The 20,327-nt window shown below is 38.7% G+C and overlaps 2 protein-coding genes across 2 annotated transcripts; one reads left to right on the top strand and one right to left on the bottom strand.

The window, feature by feature from the left end:
* Positions 1-685: 685 nt before the first annotated feature.
* LOC121180291 (methylthioadenosine phosphorylase) lies at positions 686-16,392 on the top strand. The gene is made up of 8 exons (XM_041035577.1): positions 686-802; positions 2,592-2,678; positions 2,819-2,877; positions 3,436-3,603; positions 9,131-9,233; positions 9,979-10,218; positions 13,301-13,423; positions 14,183-16,392. The coding sequence occupies exons 1-8, from the start codon at positions 779-781 to the stop codon at positions 14,219-14,221; spliced, it is 843 nt and encodes a 280-aa protein (XP_040891511.1). The 5' UTR covers positions 686-778; the 3' UTR covers positions 14,222-16,392.
* A 166-nt stretch (positions 16,393-16,558) lies between these two features.
* Positions 16,559-19,557, bottom strand: cdkn2a/b (cyclin-dependent kinase inhibitor 2A/B (p15, inhibits CDK4)). Its single transcript, XM_041035578.1, has 2 exons — positions 19,148-19,557; positions 16,559-17,718 (listed from the first exon to the last, which is right to left on the bottom strand). The coding sequence occupies exons 1-2, from the start codon at positions 19,268-19,270 to the stop codon at positions 17,467-17,469; spliced, it is 375 nt and encodes a 124-aa protein (XP_040891512.1). The 5' UTR covers positions 19,271-19,557; the 3' UTR covers positions 16,559-17,466.
* Between the last annotated feature and the right edge of the window lie 770 nt (positions 19,558-20,327).

Below are 20,327 nucleotides of genomic sequence, written 5' to 3'. Positions count from 1 at the left end.
AACACAGATTTGCAAAGTGCAAGGCTGATTATCCTCCTCTTTGGTGTAGGAGTGTTGGATGTAAAACAAAATAAACAGGATATGTGACAAGTGCAAAGGTTAAAAAAACCTTACCTTACTCAGTTCTGTGCATTGTCTGTCAAGGCCAAATTCAGCAGGGAATAGTCACATAAAATGACTGTATCACTATTTTTACATGTTTTATTCTATTACTACAAAACACACCATCTGTAACTCAGGGCTGCAAATCATTTTAATTTTTATATAATATGAAAACCTGTTACCATATCAACTTGGTTCAGACAAGTGATTAGGACAGAGTATTGTGTTATTTACATTTTGTAGTTCTTTGGTAAATAATGCTGAAAGAGCGGACTAAGTTGAAAAATCTTCACTTTATTGCTTGGACGCAAAAATAAAAAACTAATGCTGACATTATGTTCAAGAGGTGGATCACAAGACGTTTCAGGCATCAAGTCCATTTAGTATTGTGGTCAGCTGAATGGAAACCAACGGCTTCGTGCAAAGTAATGAAAGAGTAAATAAGCAGTTTGCTTTGGGGAACGGTCAGCAGTGAATTAGGGAGGATAATTAACCTAAAACAACATTCAATTGTATGTTTAGCTCTACGCTTTTATTTTGAAAGCAAACAAACCGAACAGGAAGAGAAACATTTGATGTCTGTTGCTCTGACGGATATAGTTGCTGTAGAGGCTATAAAGGTTCTTCTTCAAGACTTAGTCAAATTTTCTCCATCACTAGCAAGAACACAGTCGCCATGGCATCCGCGCTGCCTGTTAAGGTAATAACCTAAACATTTTATGCCCCGTTGCAAACCGTACACGCTGAACATTGTCTGTTTGAACACGCCGACAGAGGGGAAGTCAGTGGGGAAGGATAGCTAGGTAGTTTCATACCAGATGTGCAGCTGTGACAAACCTCAAAGCGGGAAAACGCTCGTCGTTAGCATCGTTTTAGCAAAGCTGTACGTAAAGTCCGCAGACTTCGAAGTAAACGGCGACGGCTAAAAGGCGCGTGGTGAAAAATGCAAGCTAGCATTTGCAGGCTAGCCGCAAGGTTTCTATGTAAGTGCGGTGCTGTTTGAGACAGCTTGAAGTGAACCATATCAGGTAGAGTTGCTGTGACACGTGTTGACCCTGCTGCTTTGACCCAGTAAACCGTGAGAGCTCTCAGCCGGCTGTTAAAACAGTGCTGGGAGAGGTATCCAAGTCCTTACCTTAAGGACTAAGAAGCACAGCCACGCTGAAAACTTTACATAACTACAAGTGTTATTGAGCTAAATGTGCTCAGTTGAAATCGAAAGGCAGATTGGCCTTTGTCTGTGTTATATTGTCATAGACTCAGCTGCCACTTTATTGGGTACGACCAGCTGAAAATAATTCAGCCTAATACTGCTTAAATGCAATAAGTCTTATCTTCATGAAGGCTTTCCTGTTTAGGGTTTGTTGAAACTGTTTTAGAGCGACGTGGATTCATCTTAATTATCATTTTGCTGTCGAACTGTATTCAGTTATGCAGACAGATGTCTCTGTTGTTTTCTCTCTCACTGTATAATGCAGCAGCACCACAAGCTACATCCTCCAAAATTATCATTAGGTACACCTCTGTAAAAGAGTTGGGAATATTGGAGAATAATTACAAATAATGCATTAATAAGTGTAATTAGCAGGTGGAACTCATTTTAACAAGTGTTGATGGTGTATGACTGAATCATATTTTAGAATTTGGTGCTGTTGAATTGCATTGAGTTTTACAGAGAGGAGTTTCTCTTTAGCCTACCCACATTGATATAAATCGGGTTGACAAAATAATAGAGACATCTGTCAGTACAACAGCAAAATCGCCATGAAGATGAATCAAAACCTGCACAGTATATTAAAAACACCTGTCAGTATGACACAGTACAATTCAATACCATCAGAAACTAGATTCTCCAAAATGGCCATACAGTTCATCTCTTTGAGTTTCAACAAAAGATTGTAACCTTCATGAAGGTAGTATTTATTGAATGATTGCTGTATCAGACTGCATTAGTTTTAGCGAGGTGTGCCTAGTAAACGGTCAGCTTAGAACTACAAGGATTAGTTGATATTTCCAACTATTTTCATAATTGAATAAAAACATTTTTAAGCAAAAAATCCAAGTTGTTGGTAGGACAAAAAAAGACACGTGAAGACTTCATTTTGGATGCTGGGAAATTATAACTAACTTTTTTACAATTTTCTGACATTCACAGATAAACCATTTTAATTGATTGAGAAAAAAATCAATTGATTAATTGATAATGAAAGTAACTGTTGTGCACAGCCTTAAAATATGTGCCTCTGAAATGTAGTGAAGCTTAAGTGCAAGTATGGTACTTGATTAAATAGACTTACCTTCAAGCGCTCCTGCTAACGAAAATACGGCAAGAAAACAGACAGCTTTCTCCCTCAGAGGTAAATAACACCATCAAGTCTTGTCATCAGAGGAGTTTGCCAATGGGTCATAAGTTAGTGACTGATTTGAATGTCTGCTAGTGTAATTTGAAACACTGACTTTTTTTTTTTTTTTTAATGTTGTTTATCTAGATTGGTATAATTGGTGGTTCAGGCCTTGATGATCCAGACATCCTGGAGGGAAGGACTGAGCGTTATGTTGATACACCCTATGGAAAGGTTGGTGAATCTTTGCTTCTTTTAATAGAGCAGTCTAAACAATAAGCTCCAATGGCAATCTCTCCTGTTTTGCTAGAAAAATAATTCCTTACCTTACTCTTTCATATATCTAATTTGATTATCCTGCTCTTCTTGAACAGCCATCTGATGCGCTGATTCTGGGGAAAATAAAAAATGTGGAATGTGTTCTCCTGGCAAGGTAAGAAAGTGTGTTTTACTTTGCTTTAAAATGTGAACTGTTAGCCCCATCTAGTGGAAAAACCACTATCCTGCACAGTATGCTTATCTATTTCTTCACACATTCCATTCCATTTAAAACTGAGGTTCATCTTAAATCCAAGCATTTTTTTCATTGTCTTTCACACATCACTGTAATTTCTTTTATATTGTTCACTTTATTCTGTTATTTATCATTTTTATTTTTATTATTTGTTTGTTTATTTATTTTATATTGTTCTGATATTCTGATTGTTTTTCTATTGTTATTTGTTCATTTATTTATTTTATACTGGTCTGCTATTCTGAATTTTGAATTTTATATCCTTCCTGTGGTGTTTCCTCATCGCAAATCCATGAGATTTATGATAGCATTTCCCTCGGTTCCTGTTCCCTATTTTTGTAGGCGTATGTGGGGGGGTGGGGGGATTAAAGCACTTTGTGTTACAATGTATTTGAATGAAAAGTGCTATGCGAATAGAGTCTGATTGATTGTAAAAGTAAACCATGTTTATACTGAATGCTTTTTTCCTAACTGTAGGCATGGCAGGCAACACACCATAATGCCATCCAATGTGAATTACCAAGCCAACATTTGGGCGCTGAGAGAAGAGGGCTGCACTCATCTATTGGTTACCACGGCCTGTGGTTCACTCCGAGAGGAGATTCAGCCAGGAGACATTGTCATCATAGATCAGTTCATTGACAGGTGAGTGTGAAATGACCACATCAGCAGGTTCTGGTTCAGGTATTTGTTTTTTCTTCTGTTTACTCACAGGACTTGGATGCTCTTACCAGGACAGATATGTTGGCCAAAAGGAAAAGGAATAGGAAGAGAAACAGGAAAGAATAGGGTAGTAAACTGAGGTTCTCAGAGGATTTAAACTATCCTCCTATTATATTTTTACAAAAAAAGTCTTTGTTGTCAAGATGTCATAAATCCATTCACATGTTTTTTTGTGTGTTTTTTTTGGGGGGGGGGGGCGCAGATTTTTCATTTCATCATTTTGCATTTCAATAGTGCGCACATCAATTCAAAATGGGTCACTGGCCTGAGCTAAGGAGAAAGATGAAACAGAGGGGAATAAACAAAACTTAAAACATATCAGTGAATCATTGAATAAGGTAAGATGCCTTTATCCTTACCCCATCTTTCAGTTACTGTTGTGTACAGGCAAATCAACTTGGAGCCTTCATTTCCCAATGTGCTTTTTTCCCAATCGCTCAGATCTCTGGGGAAGTGATCTATCAGAGGCCACTATGTATCCATAAAGCTGCTCCTTTCACTTTGAATTGGCATTGAGCCTCTCCATTGGAAAAACCCCAGGAACTTCCATTTTCCTGTGACCACTGAGTTACATTCAAAGGTTTCTGAAGAGTCCAATTAAACAATGTGCAAAGTTTGTTCAGCAGCCTAAATCTTCTTCTGTCCATTATCCTATTTTTAGGTGGCAGCCCTAATAGAAACTGGCCTGGATCTTTACAGATCATGTGTTTTAGTATTGTACTAATTGCAGTGAAATATTTTATACTGTGTGTGTGTGTGTGTTTATTTATTTAATTTAATTTAAAAAGGTGGAATACATCCTTCTCAAGCTTCTTCTCTCCTGTTGTTTAACAAAAAAACCTGGACAGGTGAATCTGGATTTCTGCCGAGGCACGCAGATGTTGGGGTCAGAATTTATTGTCAGCAGCACTAATCTGTGGACCCAGCCTGCCTCATGTCAGCAGTTCAGACTGGTGGTGTAATTGTGTGGGAAGTGTTACGGCCACAATTTACCATCTTCTAATGGCTACTTCCTGCATAATAATGCACCATATCACAAAGCAAAAGTTGTCTCAAACTGGTTTCATGAACCTGACAATGAGCTCAGTGTATGTCACTGGCCTACCCAGTCACCAGATCTGAATCCAGTAGAACACCTTTGGGATGTGGTAGAACGGGAGGTTTGCAGCATGAATGTGGAGCTGACAAATCTGCCAAAATTTTGTGATGCATTCATGTCAACTTGAATCTCTAAGGAATGATTCTAACGCCTTGTGGAATCCATGCCACACCATTCAACTGAGACTATTTTAAGAGCAAAGGGAAGCCCTGCCCAGTATTGGTATGGTGTTGCTTATAAAGTGTTTGGTGAGTATATGTATTCTCAAACTCTACCAGTTCAAGTGAGGCATCATCCAAAAGCCAGAGCAGCTGTCTGTGGACGTGTAAGGGGAAGTAGGCGACCAGTGCAAGAGCAAGGCACATGAAATCAATATTGCATTTGGCACACAGGTTGCCTGTGTAGGTCGAGCTGAGTTGTTATTCAGTGGAATGAATGTGGGCACTTTTAAAGGGAGGGCCATGAGCAATGTTGGGAAAATAATTACCAGAGCATATGCGATCAGTTCCGGGGAAAAGTTACAGAAACTGGGCGACATAGACCACCCATGCGTAGATGAGTTAGAGCGAGTGGGAGAATGGGAAGCTTCTGGAACTTTCAGCTTGTCCAGTTGCACCTCTTTACACGTATATAAGATCTGTAACTCGTATGACTGACATTCTCATTCAAATGCCTTGGTCTTTGTAACATTACAGTAAAACACAACATCATAGCATAATCTGTGTAACAGCGTAGATTATGCTGTGTGAGACTGGTTAAACTCTGACGTTTTAAAGGTTCAGGCAAGAAAGTTTTCAGAGTGTGAAGTTAATTAATGTGAATAAAATGGCCACATTGTTTGCTTTTCTAAATTAAACAGTAAAATAACGGTCTTATTGCTAATCGTCCTGCTGTGTTAGTTTTTAAATAGTTTGAACTTCTGTTAAAAGTTGTTATTGGTTGTTGCTCTGTAACAATTGTACAAGAGGGTCTAGTGTGCAACAGTTCAGGCATCTTCCCACAGATCTCACTGACAGGATTCATGTTACTGTGTGACAAGAGTGTCCAGATAGCTGAGTTAAAAAAGGGGGAAGGACTTGACTCGTTGTATTTGACACAGTTGTCAAAGCCAATATTTGTTTACTGTCTTGTTCAGTGGGAAAAACTGTTGACCTCCGTTTGATATTTTGTTGAGCTCTCAAGTGTCACAGTTTGCTTAGGGCTTTGGTGAGAATTAAAAATGTAGTCCCTGTGACATTCCACCAGTGGAAACCGTTAACGTCAGTATGGTGACAGAGCGTCTGGAACATGAACTTTGCTACAGAGATATGATTGTGAACAGTCAGGGTACCTTCCTGTCTGTCCATGTGCTAAATCATTTTATGAGTTGTGAGCCGTCAGTTCTCTTTCATTCATTTTACTGAGCTAATATCCACCATCATCTGTTGCTGGCTGTCATTCTGAACGTTCTCATTATGTCGTTTTTAGTTGTAGGAGACAGTGACTAAGTTTAAGATAAAAGAGCCAGATATTTCCCCCAGAAGTTGGTAGAGACCAAAAACCAGAGCTAAGAGAGTGAATACTCGACTTCCATTCTCCATATTTTGCTCTGTTACTGTATTATGTGTAAATAAGCAACGGGTGTGCCAGATCAACTGAAACAAGTCAGCGTTGTGTTCACAAGTTGTTTCTGCTGCCCTCAACTGGCCAAGAAACAAATCTGTTTTTAGAGGCTAATGTTAGACTGACCACAGATTTATCAGTGTGAATGATTCCTGTGTTCATTTAGGTATGTAATGAATACCCGTATTTTATTTTCCCTTTCCTCAGTCGCAATAAAAACTTCATAAATAATCCTGTGTTTCCACACCCATTCACAGCACCTGAATGCACCAGGTATTCTGTCTCAGTGGCTCAGATTGCAGTAGGCAATTATGAATTCTTCCTTAAAGTTTAAAAACACTTGCTGGTAAACCTGAGCATATCCTTCCACCAGAAAGCATTCTTTCTCGGCTGTATTTTACCTCAAGGCTTATACATATGTTCTTTTGTGCAGCATACAAGGAGTATAACCCTGTGGGAGTGTTGTGCTCTCTCAGTTGGCTGATTGCACAAATTCCATTGAATAACTCAATATGTGCAGTGAGTAGTGCTGTTTATATGGAGTGGCTTATTTGCTACCAGTGAGCTGACATACAGCTGGCTGACTTGAGACTGGTTTGAGAAGTCAACCGCCTTCCCACAGTCGTGTCAGTGTGCTACCCTGTACACACAAGTTGCCTGTGGCTTTACTTACCCGTGTTGGTGAAGCAGATGAATAGCCCAGCTACCAGTATCAAGCACAGACGAGATCTGTTTATCAGAAATGAGGAAGTTGCTTGTTGGGACCTGTTCAGACTTGTCCCACAACATGTGACAGCTTGTTTCTAAAGGCTTTACTTCATTGATGCCACAGATTTTGTCATTACCTCTGCTTACTTGTTTTGTGTGACTGCTTCGAACTAAACACTTGGTTGCTGCGTATGTAGGTTAGTGCTACTGGCTGTGTCGAGTTTTGGACTTTACAGCCTCACCCAGGCCTTAAAATGCTTTTTGCACTGAGGTTCCAAATTGTCCTACTTTGGCCCTTTATTTAGATTATCTTGTTTTAATTTTCTCTTTCTTTAATCTATTAAAAAATAAAAAAGCACTGTATTTCCTCATACTGATCAAGTAGCACGTCAGCTCTGGCATTTAGTTGATCTGTTTTTCATGGCATCACCTACATTTAAAAAATGTGTCAGTAATTAGAAATGTACAATTAAATATTAAGAAATTCAGGTAAGTTAAAGTAGATCTGGGCTAATTGCTAGATAAACCAAAATGACCTAATCTAGTGTTTGTATGTTCTCATTTTAAAAAGCAAAGTCTCTGTTCACTTTACTTAAATATTATAGTGATCTGATCTTTATTCTTTCATAAAAAAAAAAAAAAAAAAATCATATTGCGCCTTTGGTGAAATATTGCCAAAAGAAAAACAAAACTGAAGGAGAGCAAAACACAGATTTAGTCCAACTTGGGTGCATGGATAATATCTTTTTTACAAACTGTAGTCACTGGTAATGGAATCAGAACAGTTTGTAGGTGAGATCTTATACAGTTAAAGTGTGGTGGAAATGTTGGAGGATTTACCGTGTTAATCTAATGCAGAGGTGTCAGTAGCACATCCCTTTTTGCATTGTAGGGATAGTGATTATTTTAGACTGTGGAAGCCATTCTTTACAACAGTGATTTGATTCCGAAATGACATTTCTAATGAAATGCCAGGTGTTAACGTTAACTTGACTCCTATAGCATAAACAAGCATTGTACTCGGCTCATGGTTTATCCCACACACTACTGTTATTGATTTTTCAGCTGGGTGGAGCTGCTGCTGGCTGAAAATATTTAAGCACTTTAGTCTTCCAGTGCCAGGGTTATGAGTAAGAAATTGGGTTGGGCAACAACTTAAAAGATTACTGTAGATGGAAGGATGCATATTTTGGATGTCTGAGATAATGACTTGCCTATCCCTGAGAAAATTTAAGGAATACAGAGTTGTGCCATGAATTAGCACTACTGAGGCCCTATTACATCATGATCGATATATCTGAACCCTCACAGAGTTCAGTGTTTTCTAAAGAGGCCGAGAGGCTGCAGGCAGACACAGAAACCCTGCTATCCTCATTTCACTGGGCGAAGTGAGTCAGTCTCTTGTGTACTCCTGACCCGCCTCCACTAAGAGCTGGGGGGCAAGCAGGCTGGAGCTGTGTCTGATGGAACCCCACTGACTCAGCAGAGCTTGAAAGTGCAGGAAAGTTGTATGCATGAAGATAGAAACCAGGGCGCTGCCGTTCTGTTAATGCTTTTATCGTCCTAGATAGCTGTGAAAGGGCTGTTCACATTTTAAATAGGTTAATAACAGAAACTGTAAACATGTAGTTTATCACTAAAACTGTGGCTGTTTTTAGAAATGATGATTGCAAATTACTTTGACTTGCTGCTTGGTTCATAATATTGTTGGTTTTAATGTTGACTATATTTCCTAGAGTTTTTCTGTCCACTCAGTCTTTGCTAAGCCTTTTTACTCCTTTAGTGATTTGGTATATTGATGTATGTTTTCTGTCTCTTTTCAGGTATCTTTGTCAACTTATTTTCTTTAACAAATAAGGTTTGACATTTTTAAAAACAAAATGTTGAATTGTCTGTTATTTATTTATAGTCAGAGATTTGCGAAACAAATCAAACTATATTATTACTTGATGTGGATTTGGCCAATTTACAGCAACTGAACGCAGCATGAGTTGACTTGACAACAAATTTCAGTACTTCCTGTTTGCTTCTTTTTGCCAGGACTACCAAGAGAGCTCAGACGCTGTATGATGGACAGCCCACCAGTCCTCCAGGTGTGTGTCACATCCCCATGGCTGATCCTTTCTGCAACAGAACCAGAGAGGTGAGGTCACGCATACCTATAAATGAAAGATATTCCATTTCATCAGTGTCACTTTCTGTATTTTCTGAAATTTTGTATGTGCATTTATTCTAAAGTTAAACTTTTTATTTAACTTTATCATTATGTTCGTGGGGAGATGAAAAAAGCAGCACACCAAAACAGCCTGTGGACGCTGAAACACTGAGTCACATTACATGTGACTCAGTGTTTGTAATAACACCCAAGCAGCATTTAATGTTTTTAAAACTTGAAACTTAAAGACGTTTATAATCAAAACATATGAACCGGCTAAGTATAATAATTATATTTATTTATTTATTTATTTTTTGGCTTGATTTTTCAGACTATATAAGTTGTTATGATTATGATGATTACTATGATTTGGAAATCATTATTTCATTTTTAAAATAAAATACCAACAGTGAGAAAAACCGGCGATTTCTGTTTTTTTTTTTTTTTACATTGAAATAGTGTTCGTTAGTCACAGAAAACCGTAGTTCCACAAAAACCAGCTTTTGTTGAGGGCAGTCCTGTAAATAAATAAATATCTGCTTATCTGCAATAGACTGAAACAGCATACAGATGAGCAGATACCGCACAGCATAGCGGGCAGCGATTTATTCCTTCAACACCACAGTCTAGCAGATGAGATAAATAGTTATTCAAAGCCTGTGAAGAAAAGTCGCATCCTCCTCTTTTATTAGCTTAATGGAGACAGTTACTAGCGCTCCTATCTTGCTTACAGGTTTTGGTGGAGGTGGCACGGAGTCTGGGCGTCAAGTGCCATGTGCGAGGGACTATGCTGACTATCGAGGGGCCGCGCTTTTCCTCGCGGGCAGAGAGCCTGATGTTCCGCCAGTGGGGTGCTGACGTCATCAATATGACCACCGTGCCAGAGGTGGTCCTCGCCAAGGAGGCTGGCTTGTGCTATGCCAGCATCGCCATGGCAACAGACTATGACTGTTGGAAGGAGCATGAGGAGGCGGTGAGTGATGGGCTGGAGGCCCTTACAGCCTGTTTGCTTCTAGTGTCCTTGTTGTGTCTTGTGTGAGTCAGTTTCGGCCATGGGTGATGCACTGTTGGAGCACTTTGCGTGACATCACATCCTCCCCTCCTTTGTTTGTCTTCTTGTATTGTATATCAACCACTGACAAATTGCATTAGTTATCTTTATTTTTAACCTAAAGGTTACCGTCACTGGAGAACTTCAGGGGTAAAAGCTGTCGACAGGTTACCAGGACGCTTATAATGTTTGCTAAACATAGAACTCATTGTTTATTGGCTGTAAATGGGTCATGTGGTTTTCTGCTTTATCTTTACTAACTTTCCAGGTGGAGTCCTGTTACCTGGTTCCTGAGCTCTGAATCACTGCCCACATCTTTGTTTGTTTTTTGCCTTTTTGTTTTTTTTTTTTCCCAGTAATGTTTTACTGTTTGGTCAAACGGAGCTAATGATAGTTCTGTAGGCAGAATTAAGAATGGGGATGTCATCCTTCTGTGCAGGAGCCAGAAAAATAGCGACCAAAGAAAATTGCCAAAGTATTTGACAACATACTAAACTTTACTGTTGACTGTTTTTGTTATTTTTGTTTTGTTTGTCTGTTTTTTTTGTAGGGATTTATTTACCACGTTCTCTCTAAACACAAAACTGATTAACTGTTTGTATATCTTTTGGCCTGGTCACTTCACACTAGTAATTCCCAAGCCAGGCTCCACGAACTCCTGAGGGCCTACGACACAACCTGGCTCTGCAAAGTAATTTCTTCAGGAAAAAATTATGCTGTGTCATTAAAATGTGCAGGTGTGGGCCACTTGTGCCAAGCTGTGCAATACAGAAGTTATTGCACAATTAAATACTATCCTCCCACATAGACTGTGAGCTAGTAGAAGCTCTGATATGGTTGCGACAGCGCATCACACTAATAATCACTGGTTTCGAGGATAAGAATGATGCCAACCAGATATTATATCTACAAAAAAAGTAGCAGACTAAACAGTCTATTTACTCTAAGCAAAACAAAAGTTAGACATTGATATATTCTTTGATTGATATATTAGGACTTTAGTTATATTTTATATTTAATATTTTCTTAATGTTATTATTTATATTACAAACAGAGGGATTTTGGTGCTTTGATGCATACAGGAATCACTAGCTTGAGTTGGTCTGAAAATACATGAGGTCCTTCTTACTTTTTGCCATAGAGCTTGCTAGTTTTATATCATTTTAAATCTATTGATCATATAAATAGTTATCTATTGTTTTAGTACACATTAGAAAAAACAGCTGTTACTTTGGTTAAAAGTAACACCAAAAAAACCCAAAATATGTAATTTGTAGTCTTATGTGGTGATATTTCTAGTGGTTCAGAACATTTGACAAAAAAACATTAACTTCCATAAACTGTCAATTTCAAGGCAGTGGTGTCCTAAGTTGAACTTTTCTGCCTTCCTCTTGCAGCTGATTGGCAGAACACTGTTAAACTGTAGGTGGGAACAAAAAGAGCTTTTATAATCGTAAAGAGTTTCAATTGGTTGAAATACCATGTTGAACTTTCTGCTCTCCTTAAAGATACACATCACTAACACTTTATAACATTAAGAAAAAAAATAAGGTTTCAGGACAGGATGTTGTTCACTGTTGTTAATATGATGGGTTCTTCACAGAGGTTTTTTTTTTTTTTTTTTGCCATCTGTGCTCCCTACGCAGACTAGCGTATCTGTGGCTTCTTATTGCTTCTGAGTGACCTACTCTCTGTCACACACTCTAGATAATGCAGTTGATATACTGCGTGTGGGCGAGTTTTGGCTTATTTGTCACTGAGCCAGCCCAACTCACAACTCCACTTCCGAGTTCCTGCAGCTGACCTCTTCCCCCTCCTGTTGCAGAATGCTCGCCACATCCTTCCGCCCCTCCGCTCACTCCCAGTCTCATACTACCTCCTGGCCTCCCCATCCTTAACGCCCCCCCCACCGCCCCCACACACCCACAGGCAGCTTGCTTGCCAGCCTCCGGTGGAAGCCCTGCCAGAGGAGGTTGACTCACCCTGAGTCATCAGCTTCCCTGTCTTCATCCTGACACCACAATTACATGAACCTAGTCAATGAATGTGCCTTGAAAACAAAGCACTCAAGGGAAGGGTTAATGAAGGTTACAGGAGGTAAACATCGGCACAGGACGGAAATAATGTTGTAACTTACTGTATTGTACACTGTATGTCTGGCTGAGTAATTATGTAAGAATCATCTATTAGATATTATGACATACTTTGATGCCGATATACACAAATTTTCTTGACACTACGACTGAAGCCTCAGTTTCTGCATTCAACTACAGCAGATAAATAAGCACGCATGTCCTGATTTTTATTTCCCTGTTTTTTTGTAGTGGTGTTGTCAGTGTCCTAGACCTGGTAGGTGAAATGACTCAAGACTCAGAGTCCCACTAATACCAGATAATGAGTCACTGCTGGCTGCTAGAAAAACAATAATCTGCTCTTCACACCTGCACTTCGGTAAATTGTTGTTAAATTTGATGACTCTTTCTGTGGCTTAGTCACTGGTCTTGTTGTGACAGTGTTTTGATGCAACTAGCTTTCACTTTCACGTGCTCACCTTGGCGTCCGGGATTGACGCGTAACTTAACTTGACGTGTTGCTTGCGCAGTCTAGTGTGCTTGTGTTTTCTTGAGTGAAAAATTCACAGTGAACTGATCATTCAAGAGTATTAAATGATGATGTGATATGTCAAACTCCTGTTGTCTAACTAAATAATTCCAAGCAATTTGAAATTCGTGTGAAAATGTGTGACGTGTTGACCTTTAACATTAGAACACAATTCATTTTTCATTGTATTACATTTGGAACATCATTTGTATGTATAGTTACATTCTTTATCATTCTTAATATTAGAAAATCCCATAGCAAATCCCTTAGAACAAGTAAGGCAGGATACATGTCAAAATGCATTATTGGGAAATGCAAAGTGACTGTCATGCACGGAAGTGAAATTTGCTTAGCTGGAAGTGGTTCTTATCACATTGCAGCTGTTTTTCTTCTCTTGTCCTAGGTCTGTGTTGACAACGTAATGAAGACGATGAAGGAGAACGCAAACAAAGCCAGCAGTATCCTGCTAACTGCAATACCCCAGATTAGTCAGATGGACTGGGCTCAGACAATGAAGACTTTGAAAGTAAGTTGTCAACTTTATGATGAATCATTTCCATTCAGCAAGTCTTTGGCGAAGTTGTGAAAGAGGGTCTGTTTACCTTCTAGCTGCCTATCTTGAACTGGCATCTCATTTATAATGCCTTGTGTTTCCTTTCACCACCTCTTAAACTTTTTCGAAAGAGTAATCAAACCATCTGGAGCATGACCACTTTTATGTCAGACTTGAGCACACCCGTTTATGAAGTGTCAGACTTGACCACTGACAGTTGCCTCTGTCTGAGGAGCTCGCCCAGACACTTATGTTGCTTTGTGACTTGACGTGCACTGTAGGGCATACAGTAATGCGTAGCACTCTCTTATCTTAAACATGTATTTAAACACTGGAAAAATGCTCAAAGGTGTGATGCCAGATGACTAACATGGTGGGTGTTTTTACGCTGGGCGCATCCTCTGCTTCCATTTGCAACAATAGTTTTGAACATGCTTGAAGTACTTTGAGGTCACAGTAAGGTAAGTAGTTAAATATCTATTTAGAACTTATTAATGTGTAAATGCGCATATGTTTTGATTGAAGTTCAGAACAAAGTTTATAATTATGTCCTCTCCTTTTACTCTTAAAGCTTCTAAGAAACTTTACTTGCATCCTGGAAACATTTGAGCAGCATGAAACAAACTAGACAACTTTCATGTGATCTTAATGTGGTCATTGTAGCTGTATATATCTTTGAGACATGGCAAAAAAAAAACCAAAAACAAAACTGTTTTGTTCCTTCTGTTGCAGTCAATGGCACAATCTTCGGTAATGTTACCAAAACACTAAAGGTGTAGTAAACAATAAAGTAGAAAAGGATATGGATCCCAGACACCACCCACACCAACTCTGACACGGACAACAGATTCAACTCTGCCTGCGGATTTGTCATCAGTGAATCACAAGAAAGTGCCTCACATTAATAATGCATGTACTGTGTCTTCAGCTTGGAGGTTCAGTGTTTTTTCTTGAGTCAAAATACACATAACCCCCAACCACCTCCCCACCCCCTTTGCACCGATAAAAACGTCACCATTTTTCTCTGGACAACAGCCCAATCACAAAAGCCACTTCAGAAGATCAAAACATTTTCAATCTTCTCACAGTTATACTAGATCTCTTATCGGGGTTATTTATTTATTTTTTTTTTTGTGGTCTATAAACATTTAAAATTTCTAAATTTGTTGCCAGTAAACCAGTGGTGTCTTTATTGCTGTTTATGCGAGATACAATAACCATGCTTTGCAAGTTTAGCACATGAATACTTTGGTACTGCCTTAGTCAAAACTAATAGTATACTTTTAAAGGTTGAATCTTGTCTTGAACATATTCTTATGTCTTATACTCACGTAAAAACTTTTAAATGCCTGCATACACTTCAGAACCATTTCAGGAGAAAAGCCTTGTTATTAATACTGAGAATTTTTCTATCGCTGCTTATCTGTGCACATTTTTATATTTTGTGGAATCCTTTCACATTTCGTAGCTCTTCCTGACTGTTGTATGTGCTTCGTGAAGCAAAACTTAATGGCATTTCATTTATATATCAGATCAGCTCTGCATGGTTCATGCAAACATTCTCAGCTACCATCATATTCACTTAATTGACTATTTGTAATACTTTTGAGAAACATACTGACTGTATTTACTGACGGACACAGGTGAGAGACATTTTTTTGCACGCCTAAAAATGTTTTATATACTGTAAGACTCATCCGCATCTAACGGTGAAATGAAATTAGCATTTTTGTTGGAGTGCTTGGCCTTTTAGTACCACTCATGTTAGAAGACTATTTGTCATTTCTTCTTTTCTTCTTATCTTCCTTTGCTGCAGCTGTCCGTCATCGCACTGCACGGTATCTAAAAATATTTGGTTTCTTTGGTATTTCCTCTTTGTTGCCTTGTTTCAACATTATGAACATACAGTCCTATACGGCGTAGATCGACTCAATAGAGAGAGACTACAGATTTGATTGTTTAAACAGCCGAGGTCATGTTCTGAAGTTAGTAAACATATTATGATCTTCAAGTAATTAAGACTCCTGAAATGTATCTGACCATTTTCAGTTTTCTCGCATGCTCATAAAATATGCGCAGTGAAATGTAGGGTGGCTTCCTCTTGAGCCGGTGCAAGAAAAAAAAGGCAAATATGTTGTATGGAATAACAATTAGTTCAACAGTTAAAAATAAGAATTTGAGTTTGAAAAAATGTAAAGAATAAAGTATATGGTGTATTTATATCCTCTGGAAATTGCAAGTTCAGATTAGATTTTCTGGCCCTGAAGCACATTTTGCCATTGATTTCATCATATATATATGTATGTACAATCTAAAAACAGCCTCCTGTTTGGCATATGATGGACCAACTTTTTTACTGTTGATTTTACTGTTGTTACAAAAACGGTTTGCTGTGGTAATGTTAAAATTTCGGACCTATAATTCTGTCTGTTGAACCCGTGAGTGAACAGCACCATTACGCTCTTCCCAGGCTTTTGGGGGCTTTTCTGTGTGTTGTCAAATCTCCCTTAGGGTACATAAAGCCATAAAGGCGCCGAGGTTCAAACTAAACTAAGCTCATGTTTAACTGGAGGTAGATATATACTGTAGCTTATTTCATGAATCGTGTTTCTAATTTTTTTTCCTACCATATTGTTACTCCTGCACGGCAGCCGTGCATTACACATTACTAACTCCTAACTGTAACATATCCCATGTGCAAATAGAACCTGATTTTCTTCATGTAGAAAAGCACTTTTTTTATTTTTTAATACCTGTTTATGTTACACAAAAATCCCCTTCTGGTTCACCTCTGTACCGCTCGGAAAAGTCAGCAAACTTCTGTCAGATTTATTCCATGCCTTATTGTGTTAAAATGTGTAGAAGCATGTCTTGGTCCCACGTGAGTTGAAAATCCCCTCAAAATGTTCGGTGAAATTAAATTAATAAATGATTGCATCAGCCTTTACCTGACTGGTGTGTTTAACAGTGATGCCAGAGCTTCGGTATAACGTGATAAAGAGCCTTCAGCCAATATTTACCTGGCTATGTCTCTATCTGATCTGTCTCTGTAAGTATAATTTAATAAAAAGAAAGAAAGAAAGAAAAAAAAAACCACAAGGGAAAGTCATGTAACTAACGTTAAGGTTTGCGCCTTGGGGAGAAACGGTGCTCGTTTGACATCGTTAGTTTTGCAAACTCCCAACTGAATTAAATATTCAAATAACTAAATTCAAATAATCATAGCTTGATTCTTCTTTTCTTTTTTTTTTTAAAGTCCTTCAGACATTAAATGGAACACGACTAGATTACTTTTGCTTATAACCTGCTTACCTTAAAACACTTAAAATAAATCTTATGAAGTTAAACTTTATTAAAGTGCATACTATTCGACATTTTGATATCATTTGTACAAACAGGAATATGTGGTCCATGTCCCTGCAGCGCAGAAATGACGCTTACAGAATATCGCATCAGGCAGAGCCTAATATTCAATCGTGCAAAACATTTTCAATGGCTTTTGTGTTATTTGGTTAAATACACGAGATGGAAAGCTATTCAAAAATCGGTAATCTCATTAGGTTTATGACGAAATCGAACCATGATAACATTTTAAAAATACAATAATGTAAAAATACCATAGTAAAACTGTACACTAGGGACTAAGCTGGGTTTCTTATAGGTTTACCGGAATATTTCCATGATACAACGGAAGTTACAACTTAAACAACATATGTTAATGTCGCCGCAACAACGATGCTGAACAGCCTGAAGAGCATTTAAATCAATGTTGTACTTGTTGTTATTTGTCATAAAAGCGACCCCCTGCCTACCTTTAGCCCTGATTTCGTTAAAAATAAAATAATGATGCCTACTGAGCTAAAAACAGGCAAATAAATACAATTACATTTTACAGCAGAGCAGTCATTAAGTAATTTAGGCTGCAGGCCGCTTCAGGCCCGTTTCTCGAAGCCCTCCGTCCCCATTCAAAGCAAGCAGCAGAAAATAAAAAATATCACAGTATTATTATTATTTTTTTACAGAGACTCCAGGAAATCAACCACCTCTCCATGGCCATTTTTTCTGGCCAAATCAATAGGCCGACAGTTAGTATTGTCCGTGGCTTGTGGGTTAGCCCCGCACGCCACCAGCAGCCGCACAGTGTCCAGAAAGCCCGTCATGGCCGCGTCATGCAGAGGTGTGGCCCCGGTGTTTTTGTCCGGCAAGTTGGGATCCGCTCCGTGCTTCAATAACACCTCAGCCACCGGTGTGCTCCCCATCATCATCACCTTTATACGAAAAAAAAGTAACCGTGAGTTAGAGATTTCATTATCTTATAAAACTTTTTTTTTTTAAATATTGGAATGAAAACTTTACACTTATCACGGAATAAAGGTTCGGAGCATGGAGGCTTTGACCCGCAATTTAATAAAACCCACTGACCCGATAATAACTCTTATCCCACATATTTATTAATAGCTATTTGCGGATTTTGAAATGCATGTGGTATTAATCGCAATAAAGGATCTCGCCATTCAGTGAACTTAGTGAACTGACGCTCTGGATACAAGCGAGTTAATAAAGCGCAGAACGAGGTTAAGATATTGTCCCACGTAAATTACAATTTACTTCATCCGAACTAATATTTTTGAGAGGAAATATGGGAGCGACGATCCACGGAAAGTAGTGCTATTGCTCATTTAACGCATCAAAGCTATTCAGTGCGACGGTATGAAGTCCAACATTACATAGTCACAGGTCCAGTATGACTTGCACAGCAGGCTAGTGAAGGCTCATAACTTTAGTTTCGTTTCCTTTAATCTTAAAGAGAAATTATATTTTATTAAACTGACTTGACAGGGAAGAAGAGTTGTTTTCCCTCACTTTAGTACAAGCCTGATGACTAAAAGATGCAAAAGGCCCTTCGTCTGCATTTTGAGATGTGTCAGCTTTTTTTTTAAAACTTAGCTCAAAATGTGGAAACAACCATACTATGGTTTAGGATTATACGCTACGTGCAATACTGGTTGTAAGCAGAAGCTGTTATGATGCTAATGTTGCTTGCTTGGTGCTTCAATAGCCTATTTTAAGAGAGAAAGAATGGAAAAAGTTTCACATGGGTTAGTTATTTTTTGTGCGTCAGTTATGAGGAACTGGAAGTATTTATTGTGATAAGAATAATATCTAGTTTTAACGTGACGATTATACTAACATAATATTATATTCTAGGATTCGTTACAATATTTAAACGTATCGTTTCTGGCCTGATTAAAAACAAAACAGTGCGAAAATTAGTAACAGCATTCAATGTGTGCACAGAAACCTAAAGGCTCCACTAAAACTGCGTAGTTTTGTTTTATTTAGCTCGATGAGAAATTCTAACACATAAACTCGAAATGAAAGCTGGATAGTTTTTTTTTTTTTTTTAGGCTAATCGGAAAAGAAAATATGTCGAAATTTGATCACTGCCGTCCACAGAGACTCGGGGGACCGCGCGACATTTTGAGATGCGATGCATTTTATTTTCCGTAAAAAATAAATATATAAAAAGGATATATATATATATGTATATAGCTCAAGTAACTTGGTTGAAAGTTCCTTCCCTATGGACAATGCTTGTCATCTGAAGAGGCTAATGGTGTTAACTCTGTTCACAAAACAAGCTGAAGTGCGAAAAAACCGCTCGTCGGCCGACGAAGCGCATCTGCTGACACTGACCTGTAGTGCGGTTCGCTCGAAACAGTTCAGCCCGTTAACTTGAGCTCCTTTCCCCAGAAGAGTCTCCACTTCTTCCGTGTTTCCCTTCGCTGCGGCTGTGGTCAGATCATCCTCCAAAGTCATTGTCGTCCACCCAGAAAATCTGCAGCGATAACCTCCTTGACAGGTAGCTCGGTGCCTTGATGCTTATTGGCCGTAAAAGGAACAGCTATAAGGAAAAAAAAATAAATAAATAAAAAAAAACACGCCGCAGAGCGCGTGCTTGAATAGTCGCGGCTTGGTGTGGATGTGTGACGGTTGGTCTACAACCGTCCCCCCGGGCGGGTCAGATGGTGCGGGCCACCGGTCGCCTCGGTCGTATAAGCGAATCGTTCATTGCCCGTCCTGAGGTCGGTCGGTGTGTGTCTGGACTAGCCTGTATTTTGAATGGGTGACGTCATTCTGTCTGTTGCTGCAGTGGCGCGATCGTGCGCATGCGCCCCTGCAACCGCACTTCAGACAGAAAAAGTACCGTTTTTCTTTGTTGGTCGATTTGTTGGTCCTGGATGCTCGAGCACGCATATCTGCAGAGGAGCGAGAGGGCAGAAAGCAAGTGTGGCAAAAAGCGGTTTTTTTGGTGTTTAATATCTTAATTTAAAAACGTAGCTGCCACTGGATTAAAGCAACTACAAGGAGCCTATAAAGCCCACAACTTACAATTTTGAGGTACTTGTCCCATAATTGAGTATTTCCATTTTCTGCTACTTTAAATTTTCACTACATTTGAGTGGGATTTATTGTTATTGTTCCACTACATTTTTTTTGATAACTTTAGTGCTCTGCAGATTCAGATTAGTAATACAAAAGTATAATCAACGAATAAATTATGACATGTCATTATAGGTTAAGATAAGACTTCACTGATGCGAGGGGAGAAATAAGTAAATTACCCAACAGCGTATAAAGTACTTACAATTAGCTCCACTTTTACTAACTGCAACATTAAAGTGGTGTAAACACTGATGCATCAATTAAAATGCTGTACTCTTATACAGTACTCATGGCTCGCTGATTCTGCACACGTGCACTTACTTTAGGGACTTTAATTATATTTTGATGCTTATACTTTTGGATTTTTTTTTAAAGTAAACATTTGAATGCAAGTTACAACAGAGTATTTACACACTGTTGTATTTCTACT

The sequence above is a fragment of the Toxotes jaculatrix genome, chromosome 4 (assembly GCF_017976425.1).
Source record: "Toxotes jaculatrix isolate fToxJac2 chromosome 4, fToxJac2.pri, whole genome shotgun sequence".
In the NCBI taxonomy this organism is placed as follows: Eukaryota; Metazoa; Chordata; class Actinopteri; family Toxotidae; genus Toxotes; species Toxotes jaculatrix.
The sequence above is the reverse complement of the archived record's forward strand: the minus strand, read 5'-3'. Positions and strand labels throughout refer to the sequence as shown.